The 11,895-nt window shown below is 40.3% G+C and overlaps 1 protein-coding gene across 4 annotated transcripts; it reads right to left on the reverse strand.

Moving 5' to 3' along the window:
* Positions 1-1,467: 1,467 nt before the first annotated feature.
* On the reverse strand, positions 1,468-10,315 carry LOC146462914 (uncharacterized). Of its 4 annotated transcripts, none has more exons than XM_085085065.1 (5): positions 10,237-10,315; positions 5,315-5,550; positions 4,596-4,764; positions 3,093-3,125; positions 1,468-2,366 (listed from the first exon to the last, which is right to left on the reverse strand). In XM_085085065.1, the coding sequence occupies exons 2-5, from the start codon at positions 5,318-5,320 to the stop codon at positions 2,131-2,133; spliced, it is 444 nt and encodes a 147-aa protein (XP_084941191.1). In that variant the 5' UTR covers positions 5,321-5,550; positions 10,237-10,315; the 3' UTR covers positions 1,468-2,130. The 4 variants fall into 4 exon arrangements, with proteins under 4 accessions (XP_084941191.1, XP_084941189.1, XP_084941192.1 ...); XM_085085063.1 differs by having other exon boundaries at positions 5,315-5,544; positions 10,237-10,305; XM_085085066.1 differs by having other exon boundaries at positions 5,315-5,542; positions 10,233-10,274.
* Positions 10,316-11,895: the final 1,580 nt, after the last annotated feature.

The raw sequence follows: 11,895 nt of genomic DNA on the forward strand, positions 1-11,895 counted from the left end.
GAACTTTAAGACCCCGTTTATATGGAGAAAAGTTGTCCCAGGTAGAAGGGTCACTCGCCTCCCCAAGCTACCCTGGGCGAGCCAGCTTTTGCTTCATTTTCTTACAAAGCTTGGCGAACCGTTTACATGAGAAACAAAAAGTTGGCTCGACCGGAAGGGTGACCTGCCTAGCCGGGTCACCCTTCTTCGATGGTAGGGTCACCCTCCTAGCCGGGTCAACTTCGACGAGGCAAGACAATCAGAGCATGCGCGAACGCTGTTGGCTCGGGCAAAGGGGTCAACTTTTTTCTCATATAAACGCTCACTGAAGTTGACTCGGCTGGGAGGGTGATCCTCTTTCCCGGGACAACTTTTCTCTGTGTAAACGGGGCCTAAGAGATGGCAGTGAACTAAATAAATGTAATGGTACACACCTTTCAATATGCCAATTAGTGTTAACTTTCAAAAGCAAGGAGTTGATAAAGAATAATTTTGCAAGTGATCGATAATGAAGAAATTAGAATCAAAATGTACAAAATATTGAGTCGGAATTTTTTAATGATAGATCAAAAATCCGGTAATATAATAATCATCATGATCCATGGGTAGTGAAATTTTGATGAGTCGAGATTAGACTGTGAAAGGCTCCCAAGTTGAGTATCACGGGGCGAAGAGAAATTCGCTCACTTATCTTTTTGAAGGCCTTGTTCCATCCGGGATCCTGGTGCAAGGTTCACAAGGCCCTCCTAAGTTGAGGACGGTGCCTGCTTTTGTTTATACTGCGCATACGTTCTGCCGAGATTTTCATCTCACTCGTTAAAAATGTTTTTAAAGCTAATTTTAAGCTAATGGTAAAGAAAATTTAAGTCAAAACTGAGGGGCAAAAATCTTTTTGAAGAATCTTTATTTGTTTTTACTTAAATTCGAATCAAAGTTCCCGTTAATACAGGATTAGCTTAGTTGGGCTTTGAAAAACTGGGCCCTGAGCCATAGCTGGTACAGGTCAGGTGTAAAGATTGAAGGCAGAGCCAAGTCTGGGCCCACACGGATTCCCCTGGTCTCAGGTCAGCTCTGATTTCAATGATACCCCCTGCAGGCCACTGATAAACGATGATGTTTAACTATTCATTCTTTTTTTCAAACACTTAAAATGATTACAAAATACAATTAAACCATCCTTGGAGAATTTGAATTACCAATCACCACAATGACTCGAAATTGTCATTGAACATAAATAAAGGAACTTCATTTTGAAAATGTCCTGAAGTTTTTAAAAAAAATTTAAGTATGAGATCAGGTGGGTTAACTCTTTTTAACCCCATGGGTTTTCGTTTACACACCTCCACATTTTTCTAATCCCTGTTCCTTGCATTCATGTTTTAAAATAGTATGTGGAAATATAGAAACTTGAAACTTGAACAACTGTAGCTTGAACATCGAGCGACAGATAGAGCAGAGAGGCAGAGAAACAAAGACAGACAGAGAGACTTTTGTGCTAATTTTAAACTGCTATTTTAATGGATGCTTAACGGTATTACAGTGGATTAATGATGTTTGCACTGTCTACAACTACATTAATATCACGCCGGTCAGTATTATCTGCTAGGCTTGAAATGCACGCACATGTCACACATTTGTCATATTTCTCCCTAGTGTTGGATTCACCATGAAACTATTGTCTAATAGGCCTTATCACGGTTTTCGACGCCATTTTTGAATTGGAAACTTTTGGCACTAGGAAAACGGATTTGAGAGATGTAGCTGTGCCAGAAAGCGTCCAGTCGTGTTTTGAACTTTCCATACATTTCCCTGTATTTTTTTTTCCCCGCGAACTAATTTTAGTACTAAGCAGTTCACGGCTGGTTCGCAATACAGACTAATGTATGGAAATGTCAAAACGCAACTGGATGCTTTCTGAGCACAGCTACATTCCACAGTTATTTTCTGTAAAATGTGTATAATGTATAGTGTCTAAATTTTCCAATTCATGGATTTTTCAGAAGCGATGTTTTATAAAAATTATTTGACATCGGATGTCCATACAAACACTGTTATTTCAAGACCGTCAAAACGACGTCGAAAACTAGATAAGGCCTATTGCACACTACTTCTACACGGTAACAACCTTGAAAAACTGAACGTTTGATCTCTTCACAGACCCTCGATTTTTTCTAATTCCATCAACCGCTCCAGGTGTCTCTTGTATGCTTCCAGCTGGGCTACCATGTGCCGCAAAATGAGTGCTTTACAGGTCTTGGCTTCTTTTTTCATGCACTTGACGTACGCGTAATCCCCACTGCCTTCTTTAGCAGACGCTGACAGGTCAACATGATGAATCAAGCATTTCTCCACGGCATCACCGGCGCACTTTACGTACTTGTCATTCTCTATCGGGAGATAAATATGTCAATATTTCAGTATTAACCCTATCCAGAGCAAGACTTTTAATTTCGTCTTTTGTGGCTGGGGGACGTAGACTGCAAGCAGTCTCTCTTTTGTTCGAGAATCTGCTTGAATTGTTATTAAAGAATAACAACACTTGTGTTGTTATTAAAGAATAAAAACACAAGGAATAACAAGTTTATTAAGCGGCAACAAGACAAAACAGTGCAAGAGCTAACATGAACAAGCCATAAACAATATAAACGTTCATTGACTACCGTATCTAAAACCAATTGTGGAACACAACTGACGCTCCTTTTACTTCACCCTGGGCTAGTACAGAGATGTTCTTTGTTTGGAGGGGGTGGTGGAAGGGCGCTTATTCAGTTTTTGGGCTTTAAGGGTAGGCACTTACTCAATGGTGGGTCCCTATTCGAATTAAGGTGGGCGGTTAATCGAATAAATACGGTAATACGGAATCCCACCACTATGGACAAGGTACGTTAATGTTGCAGTGAAGAAAGAAATACTCAGCCAGCCGCTCAAAGTGAAGTCTTCATATAGTGAAGCTCGCAAGAAATAAAATCCAAAAAGAACAACAAAAGAAATAAATTTGATGCAGAGTGATGAAATAGTTCAGGAAATGTAAAAAATGTGTTCAATATATATTATCTTGCAACGAGCCGAAAGCGGTGTGCACCAATCTCATAAATAAAAAGATAATCCCTTACCAATGTCGTGCAGATTTTCTTTCCCCAGTATATCTGCAAATCAAAGTTATTAAAAGTAAACAAAAGATAACTTGTTCAGAGAATGGAGCACATAGCTACGATTGAAAAGATTGCGATAGAGTCCTGGGGTGTGGAAGGGAGGGCTCTAATGCTTTCTACGTACAATGGCTCGTTACTTTGAAATATTTCCCTTAGTTTCAAAAGTGTATATGACAGAATTGTTGTTATTTGCTTGATCATGTGTTCATGTTGTTCTTGTACGAAAATCGAAAAAATATAACTGTCAAATTTCGCTTCCGTTGGGTACAATCACTTCCTTACTGAAGACTGTTTAAAATTCACCCATCAGTACTTTACTGTAGGACTGTTAGTTTTTACATGTCTTCTCAGTGATTTTTTGTCAATTTTCCTTAAACTCTATCATGAAACTAGACAGACGGCCTGAGGGATTATTATTCCAAATATGGTCATGGTCGGTACTCAATATTCGCCGTTCGTACGTCTGCAAGCAGGACCTTAAACTGACGGACATCAACCTAGAAAGCTGGGAAAAGCTCGCAGATAACAGAGACGGCTGGTGTCATGCCGTACGTGATGGTGTCAGGAGTGGAGAGGAGAAGAGGAACCTTCAGCTGGAGAACAAACAGACACAACGTAAAGAGAGACAGCAAACCGCGGACTCAAACCAGCCATCGAACTTTGCGTGCAACAATTGTGGCAGAGACTGCCATGCTAGGATTGGACTGCTGAGCGACATCCGGCGCTGCTCTCAACAGAAAGACTGACCCAAAAGAGCGCACACCATTGTCTCCCTAGACTGAAAGATGCCTACTACTACACAACAGATATCCTACGATATACGTAATTTAGTATGTCGTGTGTGTGTGTGTGTGTGGGGGGGGGGGGGGGGGGGGGGGACTTTTCTGCAATAAAACTGTACTTTGAGTTGAACAATAAAACAAAAACAATTATCCTGCTTAATCTTATGGAATATCCCCTGATTTTAGCCAACTCGGCCTACGGCTAGGTATCAGGCGACATTCCGCGGTAGAAAGCTTCACAGTGCAGGTGAATCAAAATTATTGATACTTAACATCTAGTTAAATTGTTGTTAGTTTGCTCATGAATTAAACTATTATTTTCTCGAAATTACATTTACATAACAATCAACGTTTCTCGTTTTGTCTGTTTTGTACGCTAAAAAACAGGTGAATTGTGTCTTTGTTTGTTTTGCTTACGGGTGAGTGTTTTACTCCAGGCCGAGGCTGACTGTTTTACGAAGTCCCTCGATAGTTTTAAGACAATATTTCCCTCTATGTTATAAACACGTAATCGCAATGAGTCCTCGTAGAATTAAGGGTTAATTTTAACTTGTATTTTCAAAGTTTTCGCAAATTGCCCGAGTAGCCATCGAAAACGAAAACTTTGAAAATACGCGTGAAAATTAATTCCTAATTCTACTCGGCCTCATGCGATTACATATAAGCTCTATCAGCTGCATACCTGATTCCTCAGTTATTTTCTTCAGGCCATCGTAGGTTATATGTGGGCACAGATTGGCCTTCTTCAAAAGGAAGGTCGTCTGGTACGCCAGTGCAGCATAGAAGTAGAAAACGATTGGGACTGGCGGTGATTTTGCCTTAATAACGTACGCAAGACATGCTTCATATTTCTGCAAGTCAAGCAAACAAGGCTCCATAAAAAGTTAATATTAAGGAAAATTAAAACTATTTGTCGATGCTTTTGGCCGAATAGCGATCAGGAAAAAAGTTGGAACGAATTATGTATGAAGCGTTACCCAGTTTGAAATTGTGGTTTTGACGGTGTTGGTCGAGTGACTGGCGGTGTATCGCATTTAAAACGAATCAAGACGCTTGGGATCACTCTACATAATTTAGCATACACACTGCACAAATTAGCATGTCATCAATTTTATGCCCAATCGTCGAGTCCTCAGGGGCTCTTACTTTTTCTCCGTACTTTTCTTGGTGAAATCGCCGCTACCCCGCCCGCCCCCCCTCCGATTTGACTTTTTCCTCGTCTGCAATATGTTCTATGAATATCCAAAGATGGTCGCATGGTCGCAGCCTAGAATGACAAATATTCAGAACATTTCGAAACACTGATAGCTGCTAGTTAGCGGCTGGTTATTTGCGCGTTCAGTTCCTGTTATTCTGGTTTGATCTGGTCTCATCATTTATCAGTTGAAACTGTTTACTTACCTCCATGGATAGGCAAGTTAGTTTCAAGTCATCAGCAAAGGTTTCTTTATGTTCCTTCTCTATAGCCTTCTCGAAGGCCGATACAGCAGTGGTATCTTCAGTTTCATAACACTTCAAGATAGGTTCAAGGACTCGCAGCTTAGCATTGATCACAAACCCACTCGTAACAGAGATGAAACTCACAGCAAAAGTTATGGTGACGATCTTTGATCATGAGAACATGGCGGACTCTGCTTCTGTAGAAAAAACACAACAACAAATGTTAGCGTCAGGTTTTGAGAGGTGCGAGACCCCCAGAACTGTCTTTCTTAAAGTTTAAGAACCTTTGCAAACTTCAGAGTCATGTCTGAGATGATTTTGTTCAAAACTGATTCTTCGATGAATCTGTTCTCATAGATCAGTTAAGAGGCTGGTTTTCACCAGGACATAAGCATGGGCATAAGCATAAAGATAAGCAAGTGAGAACACTGGTTACACAAGCATAAGGACAGACGCAGGCGTAGAAGACCATTTTTTTGACAGAGCTCTCGATACCAGCTCCCCTCGCACTGTTGAGCAAGATCGCGAACGAAACGGTTGACTGTCTTGTGCCGGTGCATATGTCGCCACTGTTCTCATTAGTGAAAACTGTGACATAAGCATAAGCACAAGAAGAACGATCGTGTTCGTTCTTCTTATGCGTATGCTTATGGAACTGGTGTTATCACTTGCTAAAGCAGCGTTTGTGCTTCCGCTTCTGCTTCTGCTTATGTCCTAGTGAAAACCAGGCTTAAACACTGCTTATTCATATTTTCATGAAGCACGGCTGGCACGAGGAAATGATTGATTGATTGATTGATTGATTGATTAAGCGACAGAACAACGTGTTACGTTAGCTGAAAGTCAGTAAATTTAGTGCTGAAATACAAATGAGGTTAAAGAATTCTGCTAGCTTCGTATATAACAGATTCTGCTATAAAATTCAACACTTTTTTAATACCTTAAAGCGATATTTATGTTTGACGAAGAAACAACGCACTCATGGTACAGACTGGTTGTATGGGATAACGTTGATTGCTGTGAATGAATCGATCTTGAGACGCCCATCTGGCATCCCCAGCAGATTTTTGCAGAGGCAAAGGAGAGAGAACCTGGCATCGAGATCATCGAACGCACTCCCCAATCTATGATTATTAATAGTTTAGAAGCATAGATCTGAACTAATTAATATTTGCATTTTTAGAGCAAATAGAAAACCCCTGCTTTGAAGACATTTTAAAGGTCGACAGGTTGGCGTCTTTTACAGCGAAACATTTGGCTTAGACGCGACTGGATGTGACAAGTTGAACACGCAATATAAGCCAAATCGATGACAAATATTAAAATATTTCTTTACCATAGAATGTAGCTCATATCTGATTACAAATGAGCAATTCACCTTTTATATTTCTCCACTCAATGTCATTATGTGAAGACATAGTTGATATTACACGGTGGCACAGAGATATGAATTTTATTTTCGAGTGGCCGATGTTGTTTTTAAGGGACCGTTCATTTTTTATGAGCATGGGGGGGGGGGGGGGGGGCTGGTGGGATTTAGGGGGGGCCACGAGAAAAAAATGGCACTAAAGGGGGGGGGGGGGGCTACCAAAAAAATTGTGAAAGAGGGGGGGTCACCAGCAATAATTGGCTAGTAGGGGAAATTGAAAGTGGCTCAACACAGAAACAGATGAAGAAATTGAATATTATTTCAATTTTATTTGATACGATTTTCCTAACCACTTTTAATTTGTTTTACATACTGAGGTCGAAATCTGCATTTCATATTAACAACAACGGAGGAAATGAAGCATATCTGTTGGAAAAGCAATAATGAGTATAAACTGAAGTAGACACCTATGTTTGTACAAGTTCAAATTAATATAAAAACGTAACAGTCTCACTGTTGAATCACCCGTGGGGGAGTAGTTTTCTATTAAGTGGTTGTACTCAGAACTATATCAATAGATTGTTTAATGTTCTGTTTAATAGTACTCACTTTTATAAAGACTGTTGATTAGTAAATTATTTGAACCCAGGAGTATCAGTAGACTCAGTAGTATGCCTAGTGTGAACATCCAGATTAGTTTTTAATAATGGAACTGTTGTTGGTGACTTCAGTTGACGGTAAATCTGAGCCGTAGGCCATCTTCAGAAAAGCTTGTAACTGTCATTTTTAATAGCAGTACTTTAATATCTAGGCGTGTAGGAGGGGGGGGGGGGGGTTCGAACGAACCCCCTTTGAAGATCAATAATGGCGGAAGAAAAAGCACAATGAGGAGGTTGAACAACTACATGAGGTGTACCATGCGAGAGAGTAGAATGTCCGCCCTGGTTCTAATGCATATCAAGTATGATATGCCCTGTCAATCTTGAGGAGATAGTCAATTTGTTTGAAGGCCTACACCCGAGAATGATGCAGTTTACCAGCTTGGTGTATGACTATCAGCACTGATCGAATAGCTATCAGAACTTGACAGGGCGCGGAATGTACACTGAACTTTCTTGTTTAAGTTGAGACAATTATGCCGCAGAAATGATGTATATAGCTTAAAAAGCTGCTGTAAAACAAATTTGTGATTTGCCTAAAATGGGTCTCAAAATGCAGGAAATGAGGTTTCTGGGAACCTAGATTTTCAAAAATTTCCGGGGGAGCATGCCCCCGGACCCCCCTAGTAAGAGCGCCTCCGGCGCTCAACAAACACCCCTATCTAACCCTTACCTACGCGCCTTATATCTGTGTGTCCTTTCTTTCTGTTTAATATGACTCGTAATCGTTGAGTGGTATGCTTCGATCCGTATTTTGTTAGTCAGATCTGTACGTGTATTAATTGTTTCTACTCGAAGGGGGGGAGTAATTTAAACGTATTGCTATCTATAAAACGTTTTTTTTAAACAAGAGAAATCTTTACCTAAGCAGAGAACGGTAACTTTATAATAGTACTGTAAAGAAATCACAGTAACAATTACGTTTATCTTTGATATAAACAGTACATAAGCGTTTTGCTAAAGTTAGGAGTATGAGTTGTTTCTGGTTGGGCGGGAGGAGGGGGGGGTCATCAGAAAAAATAGTTTCTGCTTGGGGGGGGGGGCCATGTGGAAAAAAATTGCATGCTAGGGGGGGGGTCATACAGTTTCGTAGTGGCAATTAACCAAATCCCACCAGCCCCCCCATGCTCATAAAAAATGAACGGTCCCTAACACGAGAAAATAAAACTCCTATCTTCAAGCCACCGCGTAATTTTCGTTTTATTATATAGACAAATCTATGGCTCGCATTTTTGACTGGCTGCTTGCACAAACAACCGTAAAAAAGTGGGAAATGACGTCATCAATCGCCTCACTGGTGCCGATATGGAAAATTGACACACTCAGGTCCCGGATGTAGTTTCGTATGAATTTTGTAAGTGGTCATGAGTGGTATATATGCCGCTCGTGGCATGGTAATTAACGCATGCTTAGCGGTGAAAAGATTGCAGACTCAGGGTTCGAACACACCTTACTAGTACTTACTAATCCTTGATTATCACTAGTTTGCATATCGAGTGTAAACAAACCTAACGCTTGCCCAGTGAAGCGACACGGCTTGGACGCGCCGCATTAATTATAGCCTGTTGAGTAAGTTAAGTTAAACACAGACAAACCGAGTAAAGAAAATCAAAAGTGTTCTAAGGCAACATGTCAGTTCAGAAATTTGTGATACTGTTAAAGCTAATGCCTTTCGTTTACGAAGAGGTAAATATGTCGTTAAAACGTAATACTAAATAAGGCCTAGACTTAAACTAAAGCCAACCGTGATAGCTCGGGGACTAAGTTTACGTACCCTAAATTAAACTTTCTGCAACTTAAATTTTTAGCTTAGATGGACATAAACGATCTACAATGACAGGAGAACAATATTCCAGACTTAAACATATGTTCTCGCTGCATGTTTCTGTTTAAGGTTGTTTAACTGAGTTTCTAACCTTTCGGCACTCTCGTGTACGCTGGACAATACAACGCTGCACTGTTTTGTACAGACGGTCGTACAGATTACGCTAGACTAGACTCTTGAAGTTAATTGAGAAACTACAAAAGAAATTTTACATTAACTAAGTAAAACCTACCGTTCAGTGTACCCAACAGTTGGCAAGAATTATTATGATTAGACTGAAGTCTGGTCAACAAGTAAACCGCAGAAAGTCTCGTAGATTGTTTTATTGGGCTTCGGTTATTTATAGCTAAAGGCATCACAACTTCGTGATTGATTTTATGTTTAGCCAGAGACGCGAAACAGCGGCCTCGACGCTTATTTTGTTTTTGTTTTTTTCGATTCAATTAAGCAAACGTCTGAGACGGCAATCCCGACTGTGGGGCTGATTTGAGTATGCAACAACTCACATCATGGCTTGACAAAAAGAGTCGATAAATTCCATCAAAAGGAGCAAAATCCCAAGCTTCTCTTTATTCAACACGGTTAAGTAAATAGAGTGTTTATTTTACTCGATTAAAATTACACTCCCAAACGCAGCCGTTATCTGCCCAAAATTGCAGTCAACTTGTCCATTGATGTTAAACGGTTCATTAGATGAAGCAATAACGTAAACATTGTACGTTTCCGTCGCAGGTTACATTAGGCAATCGTGCTAGATTATCAAATTGTAGGCAAGTATCTAAACTAAGATTAGGCGGTGAGGTAATCACCAATTACTCCTCGAAATCGGGTAATTTGTGATGCGTGGTAACGAGGCACAAAGTGGGATCTAGTTGTGTTTGAATTCAACTATGGCAAGACTGATTGAATTAATTATTTTATAACAGGCCCAAACGCAGGATATTTTGCCAATTGCACGATGATTTGATTAAACAATGCTTTCGCAAGCAAGATAACAAATAAACAGATAAACGATTGACAAAAAACCTACCGTTCAGTGTAGCCAACTGTTGGCAAGAATTATGATTAGACTGAAGTCTGGTCAACAAGTAAACCGGAGAAAGTGTCGTAGATTGTTTTATTGGGCTTTGGTTATTTATAGCTTAAGGCATCACAACTTCGTGAGTGATTAGTTGGCACCTTTTATGTTTAGCCAGAGACGCGAAACAGTAGCCTCCCCCGCAGTCGTTTTTAATTAGGGGACTCGTATTACCTCCTCGGAGGTAATACGAGGACAAATCAGATAAGCAAGCAAGATAACAAATAAACAGATAAACGATTGACAAAAAACCTACCGTTCAGTGTAGCCAACTGTACGCAAGAATTATTATGATTAGACTGAAGTCTGATCAACAAGTAAACCGCAGAAAGTGTCGTAGATTGTTTTATTGGGCTTCAGTTATTTATAGCTAAAGTCATCATAACTTCGTGATTGATTAGTTGGCGCCTTTTATGTTTGTTTAGCCAGAGACGCGAAACAGCGGCTTGGACGCTTATTTATAAATTTTTTTTTCGATTCAATTAAGTAAATGTCTAAGACGCGCAATCCCGACTGTGGGCTGAGTTGAGTATGCAACAACTCACATCATGGCTTGACAAAAAGAGTTAATAATTCCATCAAAAGAAGCAAAATCCCAAGCTTCTCTATATTCAACACAGTTAAGTAAATGGAGTGTTCATTTTACTCGATTAAAATTACTCTCCCAAACGCAGCCGTTATCTGCACAAGATTGCAGTCAACTTGTCCATTGACTTTTCCTTCGTTGGTTACATTAGGCAATCGTGCTAGATTATCAAATTGTAGGCAAGTATAGTGCGGGTTATACGCCATTTTTACTGTCATTACAACCACTAACTGCCTTTGCTAAATTAAGTTATGGGAGGCGAGATTTTGCAAAGATATAGGGTCGTAAGACAGAGAAAGGAAGAAGTAGGACGCGTCGCCGAAGGGGAGGTGGGTGGGTAAAACACATTCTGAAATCCCAGAACGGCGTAACTTGGCGAGAAGGACCAAAGAGCAGGAATAGTTTGCTTAAATTGGCAGATGAAGTCCCACGAGACACCGGGTGGCATTGACTTTAAAACACCGAGGCAGGCAGTTGCGGGCAGGCTAGTTTCGTGGTTATTTAGACAGTGAGAAAACGTGTTTAATTTCTTTTACACGACAACGCTGCATGGGCTTGTGGTAAAACATCAAGCTCTCTACTCCAAGAGCCCTTTGAATTACAGGAGGTGGGGGGGAGGGGGAGGTCGACTCTACTGAAAGACCTGTTTCGAGAGAATGGAAAGAGTGTTCCGGGAATTTGAAGAAATTTCTGGGAATCGGGAGAATGTTCAAGTTAACCGGGAAACTTAAAATAATGTTAGGGATCGGCAGCACATCAAAACATTTTGCGGGACATTAAATTCAATTTTGTTTTAGGGTGGCTTTCACCCTTTGGATTAAAAGTACACGATCACGTAGAGCATTTAAAAAAAACCATCGATACGATTCATGTCGGCTTTACTTTTCAATATTTTCTATTTCGGGAAAGGATCTTGGCACAGAGTATCGCCATACTGATGTTTTCCCTTTTGAGATTGTAAGAGGACATCACCCGCAAGCTCCACTTTGACTATTCAAATTCATGCAACAGCTCTACAACGTATT

Source organism: Pavona decussata, unplaced genomic scaffold (genome assembly GCF_977016875.1).
Source record: "Pavona decussata unplaced genomic scaffold, jaPavDecu1.1 SCAFFOLD_184, whole genome shotgun sequence".
NCBI classification, from domain to species: domain Eukaryota; kingdom Metazoa; phylum Cnidaria; class Anthozoa; order Scleractinia; family Agariciidae; genus Pavona; species Pavona decussata.